This window comes from Capra hircus, chromosome 24 (genome assembly GCF_001704415.2).
Source record: "Capra hircus breed San Clemente chromosome 24, ASM170441v1, whole genome shotgun sequence".
Lineage (NCBI taxonomy): Eukaryota > Metazoa > Chordata > Mammalia > Artiodactyla > Bovidae > Capra > Capra hircus.
Window position 1 is genome coordinate 60,926,807 of NC_030831.1, and position 27,293 is coordinate 60,954,099.

At 48.9% G+C, this 27,293-nt stretch overlaps 1 protein-coding gene and 1 pseudogene across 1 annotated transcript in view; both read left to right on the top strand.

The window, feature by feature from the left end:
• Positions 1-27,293, top strand: part of TNFRSF11A (TNF receptor superfamily member 11a) — a 39,755-nt gene that overhangs the window by 4,450 nt on the left and 8,012 nt on the right. Inside the window, exons 5-10 of the mRNA XM_018039366.1 lie at positions 5,843-5,986; positions 9,363-9,456; positions 11,366-11,457; positions 12,917-13,030; positions 15,693-15,745; positions 17,477-18,200. Of these exons, the coding sequence (XP_017894855.1) occupies positions 5,843-5,986; positions 9,363-9,456; positions 11,366-11,457; positions 12,917-13,030; positions 15,693-15,745; positions 17,477-18,200 (1,221 nt within the window). The remainder of the gene's footprint in view (positions 1-5,842; positions 5,987-9,362; positions 9,457-11,365; positions 11,458-12,916; positions 13,031-15,692; positions 15,746-17,476; positions 18,201-27,293) is intronic.
• On the top strand, positions 460-1,279 carry LOC106503554 (annotated as a pseudogene).

A 27,293-nucleotide genomic window follows, 5' to 3' on the forward strand; every position in this document is an offset into this window, starting at 1 on the left:
CTCAGAGCTTTTAAAAATTAAAGCTTATTTATAAGAATAGGATCAGAATATGTCTCCTGAGTCCCAACCCAGAAGCTCCTTTCCTCCCCTTCTTTCCATCTTTCATGCAGTTCATCTGTTAAGGAGGCCACACCATTAGTCCTGTGGGGTTTCCACTGTCGGGGTTTGCTAGCTGCATTATCTCGGTCTTGTGAAACAATGTCTTCTGTCCCCTGTATTTCCTGTAAAGGGGTTATTAGATCTAGAAGGCTGATCAGAATCTGGTTTGGGTTTTTCTGCTTTGTTTTTTTGGCAAAACTCCTTCAAAAGGTGATGTCACGGGTCACCGTGTAGGTGCTTCTCTCTCTTCTGGGTGATATGAGCAGCTGTTGACCACCATGACCTAGGTCTGTTTTCATTTAGGGGCTGCAGAAAGGTGATGTTCTAACTCCATCATCCTGTCTTCATTTATTGGCTGGAATGCTTTCTAAACAGAAACTTCTCTCATCAACTGGTCGTTACCCTGAAGTGCAGTCTATACAGGAAAGGCAGAAGGAATGCTTAGAACTTTATTTTTCCACTTTTCAAAATAATGACCCCACCACCAGACTGTCTCCAGAGGATCTGTATGAACATAAAGAGCTAGCTTCCTTTCTGCTTCCTTTCTCGCTCCCTGTCATCTTGGCAGCTGCACTTGGTTGGAGGCATCCCACACCTAAGGCTGCAAAGAAGATGAAAAAGTCGCTGGAGCTGATCACCTCTAGGCTCCAGTTCGTTATGTAAAGTGGAAAGTGTGTGCTGGGGTGCAAGCAGACTCTGAAGATGATCAGACAAGGCAAAGTGAAACTGGTCGTCCTCGCTAAACTCTGCCCAGCCTTGAGGGAATCTGAAATCGAGTATTATGCTACAACGGCCGAAAGTGGTGTCCATCACCAGCACTCAGTCACTCAGTTGTATCCAGCTCTTTGCGACCCCATGGACTGTCACCGACCAGGCTCCTCTGTCCTTGGAATTTTCCAGGCAATATTTTGGAGCGGGTTGCCACTTCCTCCTCCAGGGGATCTTCCTGACCGAGGGATCGGACCTGCATTTCTTATATCTCCTGCATTAGCAGGCAGATTCTTTACCACCAGTGTCTTTCACTATGGTGGCAAAAATAGCATTGAACCGGGCACAGCGTGTGGAAAATCTTCCAGAGCCAGATAGGCTGGCTTCCTGAGCCAGGTGACTCTGGTATCATTAGAAGCATGCCAGGACAGCCTGGGGAAAGCAGACCACGCACGGCCTTTCTTTAATAAAACTGCTGCTGCTGCTAAGTCGCTTCAGTCGTGTCCAACTCTGTGCGACCCCATGGACTGCAGCCCACCAGGCTCCTCCGTCCATGGGATTTTCCAGGCAAGAGGACTGGAGCGGGTTGCCAAAACTAGCCAGAGCTTATTTTTTAGAAAAAGAACGCTGAGCTCACGCATGTGCACACTGCAGGCGTTCTCATCTGCTGCAGTTGCCAGTCTTTCTGGGGCTTCGATTCTCTCTCTCTCTCAAGTGACCCTCTTTTGATGCAGCCTTGGGTATCTTTAAGAGCGCTTTCTCCCAGGCTTATCTTGGACATCTCCTTTCCTGAAGCTGGCATCAGCCATTTTTCCAAGGATTTCTCATGGCTTCATTAGAACGTCTGATTTAGTGACTTCAATCTGGGTGCTCAGAAGGCTCATTGCTACAAGGATTGATCCTTCTATTGATATATAGGTGTTTTTTTTTTTCAACAGACAGAACAAAAATACTAGGAACTAAGTTTTTTTAAAAAGCCCTGTAATATTTCTAAAATTAGAGATAGCGGGCAGGTTTTGTCTGGAGAAGATAATGTGGAAACTCCACTGAGCAGAAGCATCTGATCAAGTCTTTTTTCTTTCCCATTGCTTAGTAATGAGTTTGACTCATCACTGTCTCTTGGAAAGAAAGATTCACTCTGTCTACTGCCAAAATTGATTAAGCCCCAAACCTGGTGCATTAAGATATTTAAAAATATGTCAAATCATCCACCACCACACAGGGTTATATGCACCTACTTTTGAGGGAGGGGAGGCCCTTCCCCGGTGGTTCAGCAGTAAAGAATCTGCCTTCCAAGCAGGAGTCAGGGGTCCGATCCCTGAGTCAGAAAGATCCCTGGAGAAGGAAGTGGCGACCCACTCCACTATTCTTGCTTAGGAAATCCCATGGATGGGGGAGCCTGGCAGGCTACAGTCCGTGGGGTCGCAAAAGATTCGGACACTCCTTAACAATAAACGACAACCACACATTTTGAGTGAGAGACTGGAATTCAAGTTTTCCAAGGAAAATGACTCTTGTCCATGTGTGTTCCAGACAGTATATCCATGTTTATGCAAGTTGGTCTTGGTGCTTCTCAGCTGACCTGGGCCTTGGAGAGTGGACCCAGAAGAGAGAGGGACCTCCCGGCCCCCAAGCTCTGGTCTGGAAGTGGGGTAGGAGACATTGCTTCCCTGCGGTTACAGCTGGAGACAGCGAACTGGGACGGGTTTCTGGCTGGCTTGTTTCCTCTTGCAGCTGTGTCCTGGGCAGTCCAGGCTGCTATCGCAGAATGCCACAGACTCGTGGCTTAAACAGCAGATACGTACTCCTCGCAGTGCTAAAGGCTGCAAGTCCGAGATCAGGGTGCCAGCATGCTCAGGCCCTTGGTGAGGGCCCTGTCCTCGGCTCCAGGACAGCCACGTCCTTGTGTCCTCATGTGGTGGGGAGCAGAGGGAGAGTGGAAGCACGTTCTCTGCTGTCTCTCATTAAAAAGGCACTAATCCCATTCAGCAGGGCTCCACCCTCATGACCTAATCACCTCCCAAGGCCCCACCTCCTAACGCCATCACATTGAAGGGGATTAGGATTTCAACAGAAGAATTTTCCGGGGACACAAACGTCAATCCATAGCTAACACTGATCAGCATTAAGGAGTACACAGCTCAAGGCTGTCTGGACAGTCGGATTTGGTGAGGCTGTACGCGGCAGGAGGCCTGTCTTAAGTTATGTTCTTGCGCTGTGTTGTGTGTGCGCAGCTGGCTCCTGTTATCCGTGGTGCATGCGTGCGTGCGTGCTAAGTCGCTCATCTGGTTCCAGCTCTCGGCAACCCCTTGGACTGTAGCCCACCAGTTCCTCTGTCCATGGAATTCTCCAGGCAAGAATGCTGGAGTGGGTTGCTATTCCCTTCTCTAAGGGATCTTCCAACCCAGGGACTGAACCCAGGGCTCCCCTACTGAAGGCAGATTCTTTTACCACCTGAACCACGAGGGAAGTCTGTTATCATGATAGTTTAGTTAAGCTCTATAAAGTCATCACAAACACTGAGTTAATAAATACTGCCCCTGGGTGCATAAATATGACCTAGATTTGTGCCTGTTTTTTGTGTAAAGGCACCTTATTTAAGAAATATTTTGATTCATTAACAATGTCACAATAAACAACACTGAGCGAAGTTTCTCTAACATATGGATTTTCTCTGAAAGACATATCACTGCCTTCTCCGAAACACTCGGCAACAGTTCAGCCCTAGGCTAGGGGGCCACTTTACAGAAGGAGCTCACCAACAAAAAAACACAAAAATTAGGCTCTAAACAGACCACAGGAAGGACTCTGATTTGCCGCGTGAGCTGAAACTGGAAGGACTACCTCCCCTGCCCTCGGCCGGGACACACCTGTCCAGCTGGTGGCTCAAAGGTTTTACTCTTCTGAGTGTTTCTGAGAATAACTGCAAAAGCGCCAGGAGTACGGATTTGGAGGATAGGGTTAGATTTTAAGGAGACGGGGAGATCGCAAGCATGAACCAGCAAATAGCGAGGATGAGCTGAGCATGTGAGCATTCACCTCTGTTGCACAAAGCCTGGAAAGGGCCAGGAGGTTGAGATAAGCAGAGAGCTCTCTGCTCTGTGTCATAAGAAGAGAGGACAAATGCCTAATTCTGAATTTGGGGGAGAGATTAATTTCCAAGTATGTCACCAGGCCCAAGCCTCTGTGCTTCTCCCGCTTATCTGCTCGCACAGGGAGGTAGGTCTGTGTTCAGGGCGGCCCTACGGGACCCCAGATGAACCCCCATCTCCAGAAACCGTATGGGTTTAGAGCCCATTAGCCCTGGTGTTAGGAATGCATCTCACATTCAGTTCAGTTCAGTTCAGTTCAGTCGCTCAGTTGTGTCCGACTCTTTGCGACCCCATGAATCGCAGCACTCCAGGCCTCCCTGTCCATCACCAACTCCCGGAGTTCACTCAGACTCATGTCCATGGAGTCAGTGATGCCATCCAGCCATCTCATCCTCTGTTGTCCCCTTCTCCTCCTGCCCCTAATCCCTCCCAGCATCAGAGTCTTTTCCAATGAGTAAACTCTTCTCATGAGGTAGCCAAAGTACTGGAGTTTCAGCTTTAGCATCATTCCTTCCAAAGAAATCCCAGGGCTGATCTCCTTCAGAATGGACTGGTTGGATCTCCTTGCAGTCCAAGGGACTCTCAAGAGTCTTCTCCAGCACCACAGTTCAAAAGCATCAATTCTTCGGCACTCAGCCTTCTTCACAGTCCAACTCTCACATCCATACATGACCACAGGAAAAACCATAGCCTTGACTAGACGGACCTTAGCCAGCAAAGTAATGTCTCTACTTTTGAATATGCTCTCTAGGTTGCTCATAACTTTTCTTCCAAGGAGTAAGCGTCTTTTAATTCATGGCTGCAGTCACCATCTGCAGTGATTTTCGAGCCCCAAAAAATAGTCTGACACTGTTTCCACTGTTTCCCCATCTATTTCCCATGAAGTGATGGGACCGGATGCCATGATCTTACTTTTCTGAATGTTGAGCTTTAAGCCAACTTTTTCACTCTCCACTTTCACTTTCATCAAGAGGCTTTTTAGCTCCTCTTTACTTTCTGCCATAAGGGTGGTGGCATCTGCATATCTGAGGTTACTGATATTTCTCCCGGCAATCTTGATTCCAGCTTGTGTTTCTTCCAGTCCAGCGTTTCTCATGATGTACTCTGCATAGAAGTTAAATAAGCAGGGTGACAATATACAGCCTTGACGTATTCCTTTTCCTATTTGGAACCAGTCTGTTGTTCCATGTCCAGTTAGAACTGTTGCTTCCTGGCCTGCATACAGATTTTTCAAGAGGCAGGTCAGGTGGTCTGGTATTCCGGTCTCTTTCAGAATTTTCCACAGTTTATCGTGATCCACACAGTCAAAGGCTTTGGCATAGTCAATAAAGCAGAAATAGATGTTTTTCTGGAACTCGCTTGCTTTTTCCATGATCCAGCAGATGTTGGCAATTTGATCTCTGGTTCCTCTGCCTTTTCTAAAACCAGCTTGAACATCTGGAAGTTCACGGTTCAGGTATTGCTGAAGCCTGGCCTGGAGAATTTTGAGCATTACTTTACTAGCATGTGAGATTAATGCAATTGTGCGGTAGTTTGAGCATTCTTTGGCATTGCCTTTCTTTGGGATTGGAATGAAAACTGAGCTTTTCCAGTCCTGTGGCCACTGCTGAGTTTAAGGAGCTGTGAAGTCCAGTTTTGCACGAGTCAGAATCGTCGGTGCTTAGCAACCCCCGGGCCTTAATCTTCCTACTGACATGAAAATTGACTTCTCAAAACGCACAGGTCTCCTAATTATTGAGAGAGAGAGAAAAACCAAAAACGAGCGGGATGTTTTGGTCCCAGCACTGCAGGTGCGCGGAGGCACCTGAGGGTTCCCGAATCCTGGCCTCCGTGACTCACCGCGCGCGCCCCGGGCGGGCCGGCTGGAGGCGTCCGAGGGGCCGGGGGCGGGGGCGGCGGGCGCGAATAGCACGAGGCGGACGCTGTGTCTTTCTCTCCCGCAGGCAAGGCCCTGAGGGCCGTGGAGCCCGGCAACCGGACGGCGCCGCGCCGCTGCGCCTGCACGGCCGGCTACCACTGGAGCGAGGACTGCCGCTGCTGCAGCCGGAACGCCGAGTGCGCGCGCGGCTTCGGCGCCCGGCGCCCCGGTACGCGCGGCCGGGCCGGGCCTCCCGGGGCGCTCCTCGCGGGGGCGCGGGAGGAGACGAGGGTGCCCGGAGGCCGAGCGCGGGGTGCGCGCCCGCAGGACGCGTGAGAGCTCGGCGCCCATCCCCAGGCTCCTCCTCCTGCGAAACCTTCCCACCCCCATTTAGGGGAAAACCGGGATCAGGCAGCGGTCCCCAAACTTTTTGCAGGGGCGGGGGTTCCCAAACTTGTGTGCCCTCTTAGAATTTTGCAAAGCCATGTGCCTCCAGCCAGAATTTTAAATCGACATCTAAGCATTTTTATTACAAATTTCAAGAGTTGCTAAGGATTTCGTTTCCAGGGAATTAGCCCGTAACACTTTCTAAAATTTTCAGTGGGTTCTGAACTCCGTAGCAATTGGATACCCATCATCATCCATGTAAAAAGCTATCAGAGGCCTTCCCTGGAGGTGCAGTGGTTAAAACTCCACGCTCCAGAGCAGGGGACGCGGGCTTGACCCCTGGTCGGGGAATTAAGGTCCCGCATGTCCCAAGGTGTGGCTCTTTTCTCTCCTTTGATTTGTATCCATTTCACCTTCCCCACAGAGTTTCATCGTAATATATTTTTAGGCTCAGAGGGTTTTTACTAATTACCTTTTCATACTCTCACATTTTAAAAATGCACCCATTTGAAATTTAAATTTTCTTTTCTTTTTGGTTGCACCAGGCACCTTGCAGGATCTTGGTTCCCCCACCAGGAAGGAAACCCCCTATCCTTCACCCGCTCCACCCCCACCCCGAGTTCCAACCAATCACTAGACCGCCAGGGAATGCCATGAAATTTTAATTTTTAAAAACTTCTTGTGACTCAAGCTTTTAAGGTTAAAAACATTTCTTCTGAACTGATTTGTTCTACAGTGATTATTACACAGTTGGTCCAAAAGATGAATGACTGTATTTTGCTATCCTGTAGTTATAAAAGTAAAGCCTGAGGTTGGGAGAATTAAAACATTATTCATTTCATTTCATATTGAGGAAAATCTGCATCACAGAGTCTGACTAAGTCAGCCTTTGTTATCAGATTATCAGTGAAACTAGACAGGCTTTCTCTTGGGAAAAGTCGGACTTGATTTTCTGTTTACTAAAGCAAATCTCATGACAGCCTACTCCTTTCTGAATCCTGGTTCTAAGATGTAGGCAAGCCCCAGCGCCTTTCATATAGTTTGTTAAACTGCATGAAAGGAGGTGCTGGTCGCTTTCTGCTTTTTTCTCTTTTCGTTTCTGGCCCATGTCTTCTCTGCTTTGCCCCTTTGGGAATGCACTGGCTGAAGGGTCGAGAGGGTGACAAGGATGCATGAAAATCTCACCCCTGCAGTACAGTATATTTGAACTCAAAGCAGGCCAGCCTGGTGCCAGTCACCCCTTTTATGTTGTTGCGCCCTTGCCCTAATGGATATCAGTCGCTCGGTCATGTCCGACTCTCTGTGACCCCATGCACTGTAGCCTGCCAGGCTCCTCTGTCCATGGAATTCTCTAGGCAAGAATACTGGAGTGAATAGCCATTCCCTTCTCCAGGGAATCTTCCTGACCCAGGGATAGAACCGGGATCTCCTGCACTGCCCGTGATTTCTTTATGTTTGAGCCGTGGGGGGACGCCCTCATAGATGGACAGGGAGAGACAGAAGCTATTCTGAGGTGCTCTGAACAAAGCAGCTTTCTGTCACCGATCCTTCGACTTGTTGCTTTGTTTGGCGCCTGAGAAGTTTGGCTCTGCGGGAGGATTTGGAGTAGGTATGAAGTGTGCCTTCTTTTGTAAGTGGGAGTAGTGTGATTGTGAAAGAGGAAAAAAAAGGAGAAAGCGCAGATGCCCCCAGCAGGTCGGAGCAGACGTGAGAGTCCAATGTATGGAAGGCAGCACCTCTCAAGCTCTCTGTGCCTTGCAGCCCCTGAGGAAGTCATTTTGTTTTTAAGGGCTACTCTAGAGTGTGACCAATCATTTTAAAAGCTGTTTGAATTCATCTGAGTGACTAGATGCTAACTGTACATTTGCTGATATCATTTCAAGGCAAATCTTGTTGCTAGAGTAAGGAATGAGACCACCACTTACTGGGGCTTCCCCGGGGGCTCACACGGTGAAGAATCTGCCTGCAACGCGGGGGATCCAGGTTTGATCCCTGGGTCGGGAAGATCCCCTGGAGGAGGGCTTGGCAACCCACTCCACTACTCTTGCCTAGAGAATCCCACGGACAGAGGAGCCTGGCCGGCTACAGTCCACGGGGTCTCAAAGAGTCAGAGACGACTGAAATAGCTTGGCACACATGCACACCCGCTTGTGCAGTTGGGTTCAACACACCCATTGTATTGAACAATTGCAAAAACCAAGAGTGTACTTCCCACTTGACTTTGGACAGAGAAAATGTGATTCCTTATTTTTGCATTTTATTCATGAAGATAAACCACAGAAGCGCTACTAATTTCAAGACTAATTTGTGGTTTTGGTACAAGACAATGGTTTATTATGACAGCACATGGTGGCCAATGTCCTTCTTTCTTGGAATTACCAAAGGGTCATCGTGTGCCGGCTGCAGTAAAGGAACAGACAGAGGAAATCGGAGACATTTCCTAGTTTGATAATATAGTTTATGAGGACTATGAGAGAGGCAAAGACAGCTTCCTCACCAGGATTAATTCCTGCTTTGAGTGCTGTGGCTTAAGGCAGGGGTCCAAAATCCATCCCACCACTTGCACTTCTGTAAATAGGGTTCTATTGGAACGCAGCCAATGTGTTTTTATACGTTGTCTATGACAGCTTTCATGCTGCAAGTATTTGCAGAGACCAGAGGGCCTCCAAAGCTGAAGATATTCATCATATGGCCCTTCATAGAAACAACTGTTCCTGCCACCCCTTAGTTTAAGAGAAGGAGACCCATAGTGTAGCGTGGGTTTTGTTTTTGAACTTTGTCAATACTCTGATACTCAGATTGGTAAGATTATTGATCAGAAGGTGTCAGGGCAAGAAGTTTCCTTTCCAAGTGGTTAATGGGCTATCATTCTCTGTACCGAAGCCTGGTGAGGGAGACAGGAGGGAACAGAGTTGGTTGAAAGGAGACAGACAGCAGCTCCCTGGCCCAAAACGAAGGGCGGGCGCCTGGCCGTGGACCGGGAGCCGGGCCAGCTTCAGGCCTGGCCTCCACGTCCTGACCCTGCGCCCGGGAGCCCCTGGACCTGCTGCTGCCTCGAGCCGCGGGATCTCGGGCCCCCTGAAGCCTGGGGTGGGGGGGCTGCCGCCAGCAGCTGCAGGGGGCCCAGGGCCAGGGCGGGCAGAGGCTGGGGCCCCTCCTGGCCGATCTCTAAGTGTCCGTCTGTCCCGTGTTCTCTTGTCTGTCGGTCTTTCTGACAGTGCAGCTCAACAAGGACACAGTGTGTGAGCCCTGCCCCGCAGGCTACTTCTCCGACACTGTTTCCGCCACAGAGACGTGCAGACCCTGGACCAAGTAAGTGACAACGCGGGAATCGAGAGCTGCTTGATTTGGAAGAACTCCACCTCCGCTGTCTGTGTCTGTTGTGAAAACAGAGTGACGAAATCTGGGGAGGCTTCCTCTGGAAGCTAGTTTCACAACAGACACAGTCTGTCAGCTGGTGTGAGGGAGAGAAGCGCCTGCAGCCAGTCCCCCCGGACAGGGGGCAGGAGCCGGGTATCACTGCAGACTCAGTCTGACTGAATTTTGGTTTACAGCTGCAGCTGCTTTCCCCCTTCTGTAACTTTATTTAGTTGCTTATGATGCTTATTATCGCTCACCAGTCTGTTTTCCCAGCTTCCCAGCATCACTGGCTTATTTGTACAAAGACGTGTGTGTGTGTGTGTGTGTGTGTGTGTGTGTGTGTGTGTGTGTGCGCATTGTATAGGTGCATATAGAAGCCTCCTGCTTAAATAAATGTTTACACACTTGGGTTTTTTCCCACGTAATATATCCTGAAGGAAGCTCACTCCGCACTAACTGGCTTACATCTGTGTGGCTTTTTCTAACCACCTGGTGCCACCACAGAGATGTGCCATAAGCCATTTAACAAGGTCCCTTGTTGCTTTTCAGTTGCACGTTCATGTCAGACTTTGCAACCCCATGGACTGCAACACATCAGGCTTCACTGTCTCCTGGAGCTTGCTCAAATTTATATCCACTGAGTAGATGATGCCATCCAACCATCTCGTCCTCTGTCGCCCCCTTCTCCTCCTGCCTTCAATCTTTCCCAGCATCAGGGTCTTTTCCAATGAGTCAGTTCTTTGCATCAGGTGGCCAAAGTACTGGAGCTTCAGCTTCAGCGTTAGTCCTTCCAATGAATATTCAGGGTTGATTTCCTTTAGAATTGACTGATATGATCTCCTTGCAGTCCAAGGGACTCGAGTCTTTTCCAGCACCACAGTTTGAAAGCATCAATTCTTCAGCCCTCAGCCTTCTTTATGGTCCAACTCTCACAAGCTCCCTGCTACTGCGGCTGCTGAGTCGCTTCAGTTGTGTCTGACTCTGTGCGACCCCATAGACGGCAGCCCACCAGGCTCCCCCGTCCCTGGGATTCTCCAGGCAAGAACACTGGAGTGGGCTGCCATTTCCTTCTCCAATGCATGAAAGTGAAGAGTGAAAGTGAAGTCGCTCAGTCGTGTCCGACTCTTAGCTACCCCTTGGACTGCAGCCCACCAGGCTCCTCCATCCATGGGATTTTTCCAGGCAAGAGTACTCGAGTGGGGTGCCATTGCCTTCTCCGCACAAGCGCCCTATTGATAGTCGTCTAAGTGATTTCCAGTCTTTTCCAGAGATAGATAAAGCTGTAATGCGCCGTCTCGCCTGTGCACTGCCTCACGCTTATGTGAGCAAAGTCGTGGTGAGACTCCTGTGAGCAAAGTCGTGGTGAGACTCCTGTGAGCAAAGTCGTGGTGAGGCTCCTGGACGCTTTCACTGCAGGCCTGTTGTTGAAAGCTCAGCATCAACGTCATGATTCTTTCACTTCCCGATAAATTGATTCTCATTAAATAGTCATTGTCTGATCCACCTATCCAGGTTTTATTTTCAAAAAGATTTTCTGTATTTTCAACTTCAAAGGGTATTCATCTGTAGTTTATCACTTAGCCATGATAATTGGATTCGGAATCTTCTTTACTAAGCGCGCCGGTCTGCTCTCTCAGACCACACTCAGAGCAGATGTTAGCCGTGGCAGGAGTCACTTCCACTTGTCTTTCTGTCCACCTTAGTGTCTGTGGACAGGCACTGGGGGGGCAGACGTCCAGGAAGACCATGGTTCCTCTCCTGAAGGAGCTTGCAGTCTAATGGGGTAGAATCTTTTATAGCTTTCTTTTTTCTTTAAATAAGGATATGAAACCAAAGGACTTACGTGCCTTCCCCTTCACAGCTGTACCATTCTTGGACGGACAGAAGTGCATCACGGAACTGATAAATCAGATGTGGTTTGTAGTCGTCCCCTACCTGCAAGTTCACCGAATGGTATGTTTAATAGGAAAGATTGGGTGGGTGGGTGTGCCTCAGTCTAGTCAGCGCTTGTAGGTTTCTCTCAAATTACATGCTGTATCCAAGGCAACCGTCTCTCCCTTTTCATCTCATCCTATCAATGGTCCCTGGAGGAGGGCATAGCAACCCATTCCAGTATCCTTGCCCGGAAACTCCCATGGACAGAGGAGCCTGGCGGGCTACAGTGCACGGGGTCGCAAAGAGTCAGACACGACTGAGCGCCTTCACTATCCATGGTCAGCTCAGCATTTCATTTAATCAGTGTTGTAATTCCAGATAGGCTGTTTAGGTGATGATTTTCTACTGTGGAATGGGTAACCAACACTTTATTCATATGTACCCCCCAAAAAAGAAAGAAAATTGAGGTGCAAATATAAATTAAAATGCCCAAATATGGTAAGGTAGTGGTTATCACAGCAGGATATCTATGGGAGATTTTGGTCACCAAACAGAGTCAGCAACTTGCTAGAATACAATTACCATTATTTCTGGAACATCTGGAGGATCCAGGCAACCTTAAGGACCGTTTTAGTGACTGACAGAAAGCGGGCAGGTAGTGTGCAAGCTGCTTGCCCAGGTGAGTAAGATGCTGTGGAGGTGGGTCCAGGCATCTCAGCGCAGGAGGAGCTTCCTAATGAGGCAGGAGCACCTTGGCTGCAGAGCTATGTCGGCGAACCCGGACTAAGAAAAGCAAGGCTGTAGCTTGGACATTTTGGCAAACAGGAGGGCATCAAAGGTTCCGGATAAGAAATTACATAGAGCAGCATTTTGAAGAGACCGTTCTGAAGAGGACATTAAAGATAACCAAGGGAATTAAAAACTGTCTTTATTAAAAAAGACAGAAGGAAAAGCAAGGCCAGAGTCCCAGAAACCAGGCCATGTAAACCAAGAGTTTATAGTGAAAAGGCAGGAGCATCTCCGTCATCGGGCGGGATGAGCAGAATGGTTGAGTCCACGTTGTGTTGTAGGTGAAGGGCCTGAGGCACTTGGCAGGATGGCTGTGGTTCTGTTCGCAGGACCAGCAAAGCCCTGGCACCATGTGGTTATTTGGAAGGAGCTATGATAGGGGCTTCCTCTTGCCTCCGGAGCCCATCCACCTGGAGAGAGTGAAGTGTTCTGTAGCTGAGCTAAGAGGGAGCCGGATGGTGCGGTGAAGCCGATTAGAGTTGTTCTCAAGTGCAAGCATTTAAAGCTGGTCCTGGGCTGGTCTCTCTCTGAGCAAAGGCGGTCAGCAGGCTTGGGCTACGTTGTTGATTTCACCCTTTCAAATGGGAGCTTCCTCGACAAACCCACAGCCGCGTTGGGCCCCTTCCTGCTGCTTTCATTCCATTCCAACAGCCTTGATTCCAGGATTTAATTGAAAGGGTTATGCTTTTGAGAAACAGTGAAAATGAACAGTAGTTAATGCCGTTTTTCTCATTTTCTTCCAACACAGAACCGCAGATTTACTTGCCCAGTCTAATCATCCTGCTCCTCTTCATGTCTGTGGTTTTAGTAGCTGCCGTCATCTTTGGTGTTTACTATAGGAAAAAAGGGAAAGCACTAACAGGTATCGTGTCCATGGTGGGCTTTGAATATGAGTCTTAAAGCAAACGGATGCATTTCTAGGTGTATGCTTTGAAGATACATATATTGCCCTCTGACTGCCTCTTTTGATCTGTTTAAGGTGAAACACGGTTTATATCTAATTCATTGTTCTCTAGCAAAACAAACAAAAATTGTTTATGAATAAGAAATATACTTATTTATCCTAGGTGCAGGAAACTGATAAATATTGTAAAGATTATGCATATCAGATATATAGGGGTTGCATGTAACCTAGAATACATTTTAAATTACATAATTAAGTAAAACAAAAACAATATGTTCAGGTAAATGGCAGATGGACAGTTTTGACTGGGGGGTTACCTTGATAGGTGAATTTAAGATTCTGAAAATAGATTGTCTTCTATTCAGTAAGATGCAGTTGCTCATTCTTGGATGAATAATCAAATGTCATCTTGTTTATTGGGAATAGTTTTCCACCAAAAAATCATTTGATAGTATCTTTTAACATCACATCCTGTCTGACTTTTGTACTCCAAAGCTAAAACAGTATAATTTTTAAGAAAGGGTTCAAGACATCACTAGGTTTCCTAAACCTAGTGCCCCTGATTTGTTTAACTTTTGGTTTTATACTGGAGAACAGCCGATTAACAATGTTGTGATAATTACCGGTGGGCAGCAAAGGGGCTCAGCCATACGTGTACATGTAACGTGCTGTCTTTTGAAGCACCTGCGGTCTCGCCGTCCTTCCCCGTTTTCAGCTGCTTGCTTGTTTATCGCATCCGCCTTTGCTGTGGTTCCATCTGTTCTCCCACAGTCACATCCGTGGACTTCACAAAACCCTGCATATCTATTTCCATTAACATTCCAATACCTAATGTAGCCATTAGGTACATTGGGCAATCAAAAGACTAACAGAAGAGGGAAAATGGTGATGGAAGATGCCAAGCATTGAGCAGAAAGCGAAGGGGAAAAGTTGGACTTCCCTGTTTTACAAGTCTCTTCGCTGTTGACTGTTGTTACTCAATGCAGCTTCACCTCCCCAGCATTGGAAGTGGAGATTTGAATAATGCGTGTTCAGAGATGCTGATGGACTGCTGGCTCATCCAGTCATGTTATCACGAGATAAACAGGCTTCTGATGTTCTATTCTTTAGCTTTTGTCTCTTCATAATCTCTGCTGGCTATATCTTACGAATGCCAAGGGCAGTGGGCTGCCAAACAGTGAGTCGGGATGTATGACTGTCTGCTTCCTCTTCATCCCTTCATTCAATACGCGTTTATTAGTCACCAGGGGCTGGACAGGCACTGGGGTGTCAATACCAAACAACACAAACAGAGCCCGTGTCCTTACGGAGGAGGCTCCTCAGTGGGCAAGGCAGGTGTTTTGCCCAGAGTGAGGCTGAGTGTGGAAAGGGAGGTACAGGGCCTCAGGTGGCAGAGCTGTTTGTCCAGCTTTGTGGCCAGCCAGGGCCTCCCAGGGGAGCTAAGGTCTGAAGGACAGGTGGGATTGCACTAGCCCAAGGGGAGACGAAAACTACATCTTCAGGGCGAGCAGGGTGAGCTGGGGGATTGGGAAGTTAGTGCAGCTGGGGCAGAGAGTGAGAACCAGGGTGAAATGAACCTGGAAAGGGAGGCATGTCCTGGTGGCGCAGCCTTGCAGGTGCGAAGAAGCCTGCTCCCATCCTGAGCAGAGGGAAGGAAACCAGTCCTGTGGGGTTAGTACTTGGCTGTTTGACTAATTAAACAAATTTAGGGGTACAGTAGGCCTGGATTCAGACCCACCAGTAAGGAGGGCTTTTGTAATCCTCCAAGAGAGAGATTATTATAGGAGTTATCAGTAATCACTGCAGATGGTGATTGCAGTCATGAAATTAAAAGATGCTTATTCCTTGGAAGGAAAGTTATGACCAACCTAGACAGCATATTAAAAAGCAGAGACATTACTTTGCCAACAAAGGTCTGTCTAGTCAAGGCTATGGTTTTTCCAGTGGTCATGTATGGATGTGAGAGTTGGACTGTGAAGAAGGCTGAGCACCAAAGAATTGATGCTTTTGAACTGTGGTGTTGGAGAAGACTCTTGAGAGTCCCTTGGACTGCAAGGAGATTCAACCAGTCCATCCTAAGGGAGATCAGTCCTGGGTATTCATTGGAAGGACTGATGTTGAAGCTGAAACTCCAATACTTTGGCCACCTGATGCGAAGAGCTGACTCATTGGAAAAGACCCTGATGATGGGAAAGATTGAAGGCAGGAGGAGAAGGGGACGACAGAGGATGAGATGGTTGGATGGCATCACCGACTCAATGGACATGAATTTGAGTAAACTGGCAGTTGGTGATGGGCAGGGAGGCCTGGCCTGCTGCAGTCTGTGGGGTTGCAAAGAGTTGGACACGACTGAGTGACTGAACCGAACTGAAAACTGAACGAAATTTCTGGCCAACCCAATGTTCGGCTTTATAGATCAACAAGTTCCTTTTTGATAAGAGGAGGAAGATGCCTTCATAGTCTTTAAATTGATTCAGTATTTTCACTCTCGGGATCTTTTACTCACAGATTTGCAGATGACTGTTTAAAGATAGTATTGAACTGACATAGAGGTCAATAATACTGAATTAGAAATAGGAAATAATAATATGAAGGCCTTATCTTTACTTTGTTTTTCTAGCTAATTTGTGGCACTGGGTCAATGAGGCTTGCGGCCGCCTAAATGGAAATAAGGTAAATTTAGAAGTCTAAAGTGCCTCCCTTAAGTGCTGTTAACAATTTGGGGAAATTCTCTGGAGGTCCAGCTGTTGGGACTCTGTGCTTCCACTGCAGGAAGCTTGGGGTCGATCCCTGGGTGGGGAATTAAGAGCCTACCCGTGGAGTGCGCAGGTGGCTATAGCTATCATTAGTCAAATATTGAGCCAAATGGTGAACGAGTAAGGGGGTGGGGCCTCGCATCCCAGGACCGATCCCGATCCTGAATGCTGTTTTCTTCGCATCTCATTCTGTCTTGGTCATCTCTGTGCCCTTGTATTGTCTACATTATTATTTTAGTACCAACCTCTGTGCTGACTGCCCGGGACAGACCCCTAGGAGAGAAGAGCAGTCACATTCCTTTCCTTTGTAGTTATTTCGGTGGCTTTTAATTGGAGTATGACTTCAGCATTGTAGGAGAGACGTGAGAGTAGTGTAAAAAACTTCCACGTGCCCTCCACTCAGATCCAGCAGCTGCTTGTCTGTTCACAGCACTTTATTATTTGCTCTCCATATGTGTGTCTGGGCTGCCCAGGCGCTGATAGTGGTAAAGACCCCGCCCCAGTGCAGGAGGCTTAGGAGATGCGGGTTAGATCTCTGGGTCAGGAAGATCCCCTGGAGGAGGGCATGGCAACCCGCTGCCGTATTCTTGCCTGGAGAATCCCGTGGACAGAGGAGCCTGGCGGGCCACAGTCCATGGGGTCGCAGAGGGTCAGACGCGACTGAGCGGCTGAGCACAGCAGCATGTGTGTCTCTGCGCAGGTATATTTTTTCTCTGGAATCTTTTAAGAGGCAAACACCATGCGCCACCATCCTTAAGTACGCCCATGAGAGTTTCATCGGAACAAGGACATTCTCTTATGTAATCATAGTACATTTATCACAATCAAAAAACTTAGTAGTGGTACAATACTATTATATAATTTACGTTTGATCTTAAGATTTCAGTAATTATCCCATTATATCCTTTTCAGATCTAGTTTCTTAGGTATTCCGTTGTGTTAGTCGCTCAGTCACGTAACCAGCCAGGTTTCTCTGTCCATGGGTTCTCCAGGCAAGAGTACTGGAGCGGGTTGCCATTCCCTTCTCCAGGGGATCTTCCCAAACTCGGGTCTCCTGCATTGCTGGTGGATTCTTTACTACCTGAGCCACCACCTAGAGTTCATACTGATTTCTCTAATTCTGGTCCCAGCACTACAGAGTTCATTGTAGTCTTTCCTTATCTGTGCTTGAATCTTCCCTTCTTCCTAAGCAGGAAACCCTGTTATTCTCAATATATTTACTCATTTACTCAATTCCAGAATACACAGACAATAGTTTCAGAATTACTAAGCCATACCACAGCAAAAAGCAAAGCTACTAACTAGAATTCAGTATTTGTTTATGGGTTGTTGTTTTTTTAATTGAGATTGAGAGCATGGGCAGATCCAGTGTTCTGAAATTACTTGGGTTAGCTCCCCCCCTTGCTTGGATGTAAACACGCTGCCCCCTTGGAAATGCAGTTCGATTCATCTGTTTCTGGTTGGGCTCTATTTGAGGGTTCCCCCACCCCCTAATCTTCAATAACCCAAATAAAGCGCAGCAGTGAGCATTCCATCTGTACTTGTTATGGTGGAAATGATTACCATAAACGCCGTTTTCAGCCGCGTTTCGCAGAACCACGTTCTAACGCTGGTATTAACGCTCTGCCTTCTGAATTTAAATCAGCAGGAGTCCGCAGGCAACAGTTTCAGCTGCACTCACGTGGAGGCCGCCACCGCCCGCGAAGTCTGTGAGGGTGTCTTCCTGCTGACCCTGGAACAGAAGGTGTTTTCTGAAGACACGTGCTGTCCGGAGGCGGGGGGCGCGTGCGCAGCGGCCTGTCCCCCCCGGGGAGACGCCGAGATGCTCTCCTTGGTCAGCGAGATCGAGGGGGACCCCTGCCGGCCGGTGCCCACGGAGGACGAATACACGGACAGGCCCCCCCGGACCGCAGACTCCGTGGTGGTCCTCACCCCGCCTGGAGGCCGGTCGCCCTTCCCCGAGCCCCTGGAGGTGGGCGAGAACGACAGCTTCAGCCAGTGCTTCACGGGGACGGACAGCCTGGGGGGCTCCGAGAGCCCCCGCCTCCCCGCGCCCCCCTGCAGGACTGCGTGGAGGCCCGCGTCCCCCAAGAAGTCCTTGCACGGAGAAGCGGGGGGCGGCCGGTGCCCGCACTGGGCAGCCGGCGCCCGCTCTGCAGTCGGCTGTGCAGGCTGCAGGGACCTGACTGCGGGGGACCCGGCGCCCGGCCTGGAGACCCCCCCGAGTGGACCCTTGCCCCAGTGCGCCTACGGCATGGGCCTCCCGCCCGCAGCAGACCGGGCCGAGGCGGGGGGCCAGCCCCCGGACGGGGCTGCAGCCGAGCTTCCCGGCCCCGCGAGGGGGGCCCCCGGTGACCAGCCGCCTGCCTCAGGTAAGTGACTGCGGGCTCTCCCTCCGGCACAAAGGCCTGGGCTCGGTCCAGGGTCTGCGCGCGAGTCACCCGCCTCCCGGTGAGCAGGGATGCGCAGAGGGAAACAGCGCCCCTGTTTTCTCCTGGGAAGCCTCTTTGCTGGGTGGGTTTCCGTTCAGTCCGCACGACAGGTTTGTGGGCTGTACCCTCTCTCTCTGCGGACTCTCTCTCTTGATTTACACGTGTCTCGTGCCCTTTTGCCTTCAGGCTCCTCACGACGGGGTTAGGCCTCAAATCCCAGCATGGAGCCCTGAAGACTGTCAACATTGACCTCAGGACTGGCTGAAGTCAAGGCATTCCCTCAGATTTCTGGATCTGGGTGTTTGTTTTTTCCTAAAGCAACCTAGGCTTCAAATCCCACCCCACAAAACTCATAAATTTCAGGACAACAAACAAAATTGTCTAGTTAATCCTTGAGGAATTAGTGTTTATTGAGGGTAGTTTGTTGATTCGGGACTAAATTCATGAGGCAGTGGCTTGCCTGGAGAATCCCAGGGTCGGGGGAGCCTGGTGGGCTGCCGACTATAGGGTCGCAGAGTCAGGCACGACTAAAGCGACTTAGCAGCAGCAGCAGCAGCTGTCCTTTGATACTTTTTACAAGAAGCCTCTTTTGTAGTCACTGCATAGGATGCATTTATGGAACCAGGAGGATGGTTTTACAATTTAAAATCATGACCGAGATTTATTGCTGCACCACTGCTTGAGCACAAATGACCCACCAATGGTAACATTATAGCTTCTTTCTGCGAAGGTAAGACACCCTCTGTTTTATTGTGCAGTTACAAGGAACTTTGTCACTGATGCTGAGGGCTTCTTCTGGCTCTGGAGATTATTTGCTGTATTATGGGAAGCAGGGAGGTCAGGGATCTCTTCCAGAAATTTCTGAAAGCTCTAGACACTCTTGCCAGAAAAATAAATATATGCAAAGTGAAGTGAAAGTGTTATTTGCTCAGTCCTGTCTGACCCTTTGCAACCCTATGGACTGTAGTCCTCCAGGCTCCTCTGTCTGTGGAATTCTCCAGGCAAGAATATTGGAGTGGGTTGCTGTTTCCTTCTTCAGGGGATCTTCCCAACCCAGGGATCAAACCCAGGTCTCTCGCATTGCAGGCAGATTCTTTATCATCTGCACCACGAGGGAAGCCCTATGAATATATGAAAGTGTTAGTTGCTCAGTCCTGTCCAACTCTTTGTGACCCCATGGACTGTAGCCTCCCAGGCTCCTCTGTCCATGGGACCCTCCAGGCAAGGATGCTGGAGTGGGTTGCCATGCCCTCCTCCAGGGGACCTTCCCAGAACATCGCAGGCAGACTGCTCACCGTCTGAGCCATGTGCACACGTCCTATTTAAAGGGCCTCACAGCCTCCTCCCCTCTGCACAACCACAAAGCCTAGTCAGGGACACCTTTATTCTGGGATGCTTTTGCTTTCCTGCCTCTTGGTTTAGACCGCCGGCAGCTCTAGCAGCTGATCTCAGAGTTGCTTTATAACCATGAGGCGGCTCCATCGGGCCCCGAGTGGGGACCGCTTTGTCTCATGCTGGTGATGACACCTAGCTTATTGAGTAGAAGGGTGAATTTGAATCTGTTTTCCAAGCTTTGCGGTTTGGCTGTACCTACACAGATTCACTGTTGTGTCAATGCTCGATCAGCTCTCAGTCAAACTGAAAGAGGGAGATAAGCTGGGGGCTATTTTTCAAAGAATCCTGATGTCTTTTTCCTTCCAAAGACCTCAGCTTTCTTTTTTCAAAGATTTTAAGTGATTTCCATATCTAAAAGTTTGGCTCTGTGGTTCGTTTGTGTGGTTCTCTTTCCTTTCTGGAGATGACTTTTCTTTCCACTGGTTGAACATACACACAAAGCGCGTGGGGCAGGGGCCGAGTCCCTGACACTGCTGGGACAGAGCGCTTTCTCAGTTGCTGACGTCACGAAGGTGACGTTGCTGCCGTGTGAAAAACGGACGCAGTTCTAGGAAGAGCAATGTTGGCCAAAGAGAAAGAGATCGTTTTTTTCTTCCTTAGTGTCATGACACCAAAATGGCAGATTTGAACTGTCCTGTGAAGAGTTAAAACTGCCCATCTCTGCTTTTATCCTTTATTTCTCTCCAGCACTAAACATCTAAGCATGGAAAAAAAAAAAATGTGTACCATCCACTAAGTGGTGTTAATTTGCAAGAAGTTTACACTGCTTTTTCTGTCTAAATCTGGTGCTCAGCCATATAAAACATCCGTAGAGCGTTGCCAGCAAGCGGGCCAGATCCATGTTCGCCTGAGGAGCAGCCAGACTGAGTTTTGAGGCTGTGCTGTCGCCTCTATAATTACTTCTACACGAATGGCCTCCCGGTACCTGGTCCAGATAGCGCTTTCTCATTCTTGCTTTTTTTCTCCTGGCTGTGCCAGGCCTTAGCTGTGGAATGCGGGATCTTTAGCTGTGTCGTTAGTTGGGCCCCCTCCACCGAGATCATGGAGCCTTAGCCGCTAAACCACCAGGAAGGTCCTCACCAGTGCTGTGCTGTGCTTGGTCATCGCTCAGTCGTGTCCAGCTCTTTGTGGCCCCAAGGACTGTAGCCCACCAGGCTCCTCTGTCCATGGGGATTCTCCAGGCAAAAACACTGGTATGGGTTGCCATGCCCTCCTCCCGGGGATCTTCCCGACCCAGGGACCAAAGCCAGGTCTCCCACATTGCAGGTGGGTTCTTTACTGTCTGAGCCACCAGAGAAGCCCATTATTACTTTAAAAAAAAAAAGAAAGAAAGAAAATTCACTTGCCTGTTCCAGGTCTTAGTTGTGGCTTGTGGGATCTAGCTCCTTAACCATGGATCAAACTTGGGCCCCCCACATTGGGAGCAAGGCGTCTTAGCCATTGGACCACCAGGGAGGTGCTTCTTTACTGCTTTTTAAAAATTGTCATGATTTATGTTCTATAAAAATGTGTGAAAGAGGATGATGCTTGGGTAAAAGTTATGAGTGGGCTTAATCCTAAAAGGCACCATCTTCCCAGGACTTGAGGGAGGTGACCTTTTTATTGGCTTTTGGATTTATATGTGTGAGTATTTAAAATGAAAAAAAAAAAACAAACAAACAAAAACTTGCAACCAAATCAAGTGGTTTGTGCAGAAATGACAGGCCTGGACACTTCCTCAGTAGGAAAAGTACCTTCTTGGCACCCAACTTTTGCAGACGATGATAGCTCTTCAAATAGCTCCATAAGCATACCTTTCAAAAATAACACCCGAAAAAAAAAAAAAAAAACACCCGATGGTAAGTCTATTGTAGTCATGTTACGACTCTTAAAGAGCAGGGAGGATTATCAGCCAAAACCAATGGAGGGGGAAAAGACACTGGGGTCGCAGTTTATGTAACCATGCCCTAATTTACGCCTTAAAGTCTCCTGATGACGTGATGCTGGTTACCTTGCTGACAAGCTCTTTCACCTGAGTTTGGAGGATTCTGTCTAGAAAATCATTCCATGTGCAAGAAAGAACGGCTTCTGGTGATGCAGGTGTTGCCAGTTGGCCAGTGATTTGATTCTGGCTCCTGAGGTGACATAATTGGTTCAGACACTTCTGAGCTGGAGAGAGGTGTTTCTTCACGGGGCTCACAACAATTCTTCATGAGCACACTTAACGATTCTTCATAAGCACCAGCTACACGATTCTTTATCGAGTCTTCACTGAGGTTCTGCTGAGACATGGAGACTTGGAAAAGCTGGGAAGTAGGGATGGGCGCCAGGGAGTGGAGAACACGAAAAGAATCAGTAATCTGAGAAAGCGCGGGCCCCTCTCTAGCGGGCACCCCGCGGGCCCCTTTGCCGGCTCGCCCACCTCCACCTGGCCCCTTTGGCAGGAACCTCTCCCCTTCCTGCTTGTGCCCACACGCTTCCCTTCGTGTGGCCGCCTCATCCCTGCCCTGTCCCCTTTCCAGAGCACCCAGTGCCTCCTGACCCTGAAGTCCCTGCTCAGGTTGTGTCTGACTCTTTGTGACCCCATGGACTGTAGCCCCCTGGCTCCTCTGTCCAGGGTTTTCCCGGCAAGAAGACCGGACTGGGTTGCCATTTCCTCCTCCAGGGAATCTTCCAGACCCAAGGACTGAACTCAAATCTCTCACACCTCCTGCATTGCAGGCAGATTCTTTAGCACTGAGCCACCGGGGAAGCTCAAATGCTGCTTCCTAAACAAGGGAAACTCCCCATCTGTGCCCCCAGCAGCCCCTGGTAACAACCCCTGGCACCCTTCTCACCGAGCCCAGGATACCCACATCTCTAACAACAGCCATCTCGAGGCAGCCACGGCCAGTTAGGTGGTAGAAGTTGCCGTGACCGTCACCACGCCTGGCCTTCCTGGTCTCTCCCAAGGCAGCTTACTCATTGTATAAATGAATACCTCTCCATAAGCTCACTCACTCACTTGTCCAGTCGTGAATAACTAGAGGGATGAGAACCGTAGCTCGTTTGTCCCCTGACTTCCTCTCAGCCCCCCACATCTCCCGTCTGCCCTGGGGCTTGGGGGCTAGGCAGGGGATGGCAGGACTGCCACTAGCTGTCCTGGGCAGGCTCGGGTGTCCTGGCAGAGGAGGCAGACGTGGCAGAAGTAAGGATGCTGGTCCATCCGAGCGGCACAGACACCCCCAGGCCTGGAAGCCCGGGACACAGGAGGGTGAGGGCCCCGCCCTACTCCTGGTCCCCCTTCCAGGCCTCCCATCCCTGGGCCCACCCTGTCCTGAAACGACTGTTTTTGACCATCCACTTCCATCCTGTGAGACAGATAAGGTCTTTTTACCCCAATTTTCTTCCCATTTCTCCCCTCCCCTCAAGCAAAGAACAGTCCTCTGTTTCTGGCGTGCTTCTCTTTCCTGCTGAAATGCCATCCACTGACTTGTATTGATGTTGGAAAGTGAAAAGTGTTAGTCACTCAGTCGTGTCCAACTTTTTTGCGACCCTATGGACTGCAGCCCACCAAGCTCCTCTGTCCATGGAATTGTCCAGGCAAGAATACTGGAGTGGGTTGCCACTCCCTTCTCCAGGGGACCTTCCCCACCTGGGCACTGAACCTGGGTCTCCTGCACTGCAGGCAGAGTCTTTGCTGTCCGAGCACCAGGGAAACTTTGTTTGCCTGAGCCACATGTTTGACATTTAGCTAAGTGTTATAGGAGCAGGCATTAGCTCAAGGACTCTATAAGTTAAAAATACTTGATAGTTCAGTTATTTGGTAATAAAATTCAGCATTCACTGGTGCTAAAAGTCAATGCATTATTTCAAAATTTATGAAAATTTTGTTCACTATATTTCATTTAGCCCTGCTTACCTTCTTTCTGTTCTAATGGGGCTCATTTTGGAAAAGGTTTCATTTATAAGCCATTCTAAGTAATTTTCAAGCATGATTCAGAATGGAACTATTAAATCCTGCTTCCCTTCCCGTATCATCATAGACCCAGTTTCTCCCAAATGCCTGAAACAGATCTTGCATTTCCATAAAAAGGAAAATCACATGAGAAGCATATGGGTTAAATATAAAATATGTTTTTAAAAAATTCCAGAAGAACCCAATATAGCTTGGGTAATTTGAGTGTATTTGTGTATATTTTTAGTTCTTTTCCTTGGAAGAAAATCTACATGACAATTAGGTGATAATATTTGCTATAGTTCTTGTGATTTAATATTCATACATCATGCATTTTAAACAACATAATAAGCCTTTGAGGAGACAAGTGTGCATTACCTTGCTTTAAAATGTAAATTCTGTCAGGGATTGGGTTCTTACAAGGAAGTTTATTCTCTCTGCCTGAGAAATAGTGATTCCATGGAGCTTGCTATGCAAGACAGGGGGTTCACAAAGTATAGAATCTTTCTGGTCGTGATAAGACTCTTCATTTCTTCATTGTTTCTGTTGACTTAAAATGCTATTTTTAACTTTCTCAAGTGACCTGAAATCTTTTCTAGCTAAGTCACATTAAATATTAACGTTAAGCCAACCAACCCATTTTAAATGTTAGAAACTTCAGATTTTCTAATTCAATGAATGCCCTCAAGACTTCCCTGGGTAGTCCAGTGGTTAAGACTCCATGCTTCCAATGCAGGGGGCTGGGGCTCAATCCCTGGTCAGGGAGCTGCACACCACATGCTACAACAAAGACCAGGTGCAGCCAAGTAAATAAATAAATACCCAGAAAATAAAAAAGTCAGAACTCTCATGTCATGCTAGTGTTCAAAGCATCCTTTTAGATCGCCTTCACATAGAGGTCTAACAATCGCCTTGTGTTAAGAGACATATTAAGACTGTTCTGACATCCTGAAGGTTGTATTTTTATCAGTGATATCAGAGGTATGAGAGTTGGACCATAAAGAAGGCTGAGCGCCAAAGAATTGATGCTTTTGAATTGTGATGCTGGAAAAGACTCTGGAGAGTCCCTTGGACAGCAAGGAGATCAAACCAGTCAATCCTAAAGGAAATCCAACCCTGACTGGAAGGACTGATGCTGAAAGTGAAGCTCCAATACTTTGGTCGCCTGATGTGAAGAGCCAACTCATTGGAAAAGACCCTGATGCTGGGAGAGATTGAGAGCAAGAGGAGAAGGGGACGACAGAGGAGGAGATGTTGGATGCCATCATCGGCTCAATGGAGATGAATTTGAGCAAACTGGGAAACAATGGAGAACAGAGGAGCCTGGCGTGCTGCAGTCCACGGGGTTGCAAAGAATTGGAAGTGACTTAGCAACTGAATGACAAAGTCAGAGGTTTGCGTTACCAGATGCTGGCTAAGTTTGGCTTCCCTGGTGGCTCAGACAGTAAAGAATCTGTCTGTAAAGTGGGAGCCCCCGGTTCGATCCCTGGGTTGGGAAGATCCCCTGGGGAACGGAATGGCAACCCACTCCAGTATTCTTGCCTGGAGAATTCCATAGACAGAGGAGCCTGGAGGCTTATAGTCCATGGGGTCGCTGAGAGTTGGAACCGGATGAGCAACTAATGCTTACCTTCTTACTTCCTCATAGAAATCCTATGGGCACATTCCTCACCCAGGAACACACAGCAAGTCAGCAATGAAACCACAACTCACACAGCTGATTCTGAAGCCTGTGCCTTGAACCATGGCACTGTCTCCCTATAAATCAGTGCCAGTGATCCTGTTTTCATTTGTTTATCGTGCACTGGAGAATCCTCAGTGAGCCACAGAATACACGCAAACTTGGGCCAGGATCACTGGCTACTCAGGCTGAGCGAGGGGCGGTGGCCAGGCCAGGCCAGGCCCAGAAGTGTCCGTGGGGAGAGATGCTAGTGTCTGTGCAAAGAGGTGATGGCTCCCCTGGCCTGAGTCCCCTCTGTTGCAGTTACCGCTTCTTTGGTGAGGAAAGCTCTTTCTTCCACATCTTCCAACCTCATCCTGTTTTGCAAGTAAAATAAAGTTAAAATAAATGCCAGGGGCAGCTTTGATTGGGGAAAAGCTGGCAGAAAGGCAGCTTCAGACAGTGAGGAAGAGGGACGTGACTGGCCTGGTTTAGCTTGTATTCCCAGAGGTCTGTGGCTTGTTCGTGTGTGCTCAGCCGCTCCGGTCGAGTTCCGCTCTTTGTGACCCCATGGACTGTAGCCTACCAGGCTCCTTTGTCCGTGGGATTTCCCGGGCCCCTCCTCCAGGGGATCTTCCTGACCCAGGGATCAAACCGTCTCCTGCTACTCTTGCATTGCAGGTGGATTCTTTACCTGCTGAGCCACTGAGGATACCCCTGTGGACAGCTGGGGCCTATAAAGACCTCAAGTCTTCCTAAGGCCTCTTGGACAAGCCTCATGCACCCCCTTCCTTCTTCACAGTACCCCCTTACCAGCCAGAACATCCTGCTGCGTCCTTGGTTCTCAGTGGAGAGAGCTACCCCTCCCAGGGCCTGCGCCAACTGCAGAAACCATGCAGCCATGGGGCACCCACCGTGTGGACGTGCAGCCCTACCGCCTCGCCGCCCCAGGCCTCGGCCTATCAGGTCCGTTCGCACGACCATGTAAAACGCACTGAATGGTAGAAAGCAGATCTTAGGGAATGATTAGTTGTAGGCAAGGACAATTCTGGACTGAGGCATAACACAAAACAAGGATATCACCAACTCACTCAAAACCTTGACCTACTCTCGGACTTCCTTGGTGGCCCAATGGTTAAGACTCTGAGTTTCCAGTGCAGGCGCCGCAGGTTCAATCCCTGGTCCGAGAACTAAGACCCCATATGCTGCTTGGTCCAGCCAAAGAGAGAAAGAGACCTTGACCTTCTCTAGTGCTACACCCAGCTCACAGCTGACCTGCATGATGAAAAACGAGGCCGTGGGAGAATCCGTGTAGAATTACTCAGATGAGGGTTCAAACCAGAGATGGTTAGAACAATGGACCACTTCAGCCAAGAAAACAAAAGTTGGTTAGATATCTAGAGGTAAGTGCCCTTTCAGTCTTCAAGATCAGTTGAAATCCTTCAACAGTGGAAAAATAGCATGACTGCTCGAGACCTTTTCCAGTTGGGAAGCGTCACGAGCACAGCTGTTAGATTCTGGGAGTAGTAATGCCAGCCTTGCACCTGTGAAAAATTCTTTGTTACTTCCCAAGCGTTTTGCAAGCCGCCACCTCATCCGACCCTACGCCATCCTGCCAGGTATTCACGCAATCCTGTGTTCATTCATTTCACATTTATCATATGCCTGCTCTGGCGGCTGCACCTGCCGGGCTAGATGGGCTTGAATGCTGATGCTCGTTTCATAAAGGAGCAGACCACACTGTAGGTGGTTTGTCCAATTCCACAGCGAGTCGAGGCCAAGCCTGGGGAGGACCAGGGCTTCCAGAGCCTGTCTGCTCCTCCGTCCCAGCCCCGTTTCTGGCCCTCCTGGACTCGGGCAGCCACTGAAACCAGCGCCCCGCTAGTCACCGTCATGCGCTTTCTGCTCTTCAGGGAGTGAGACACCACTCTAAGCAGCCAAAATCTTTTTGCTATTGAAGTTGAGACGGTGGAGACTAGCACGCCATTGAAGTTAGTAGATTACTTGCAGGTGAGTCTGCCTGTGACAAGGCTGGGAAAGAAGGGTGTTAGTTTTCATTGCT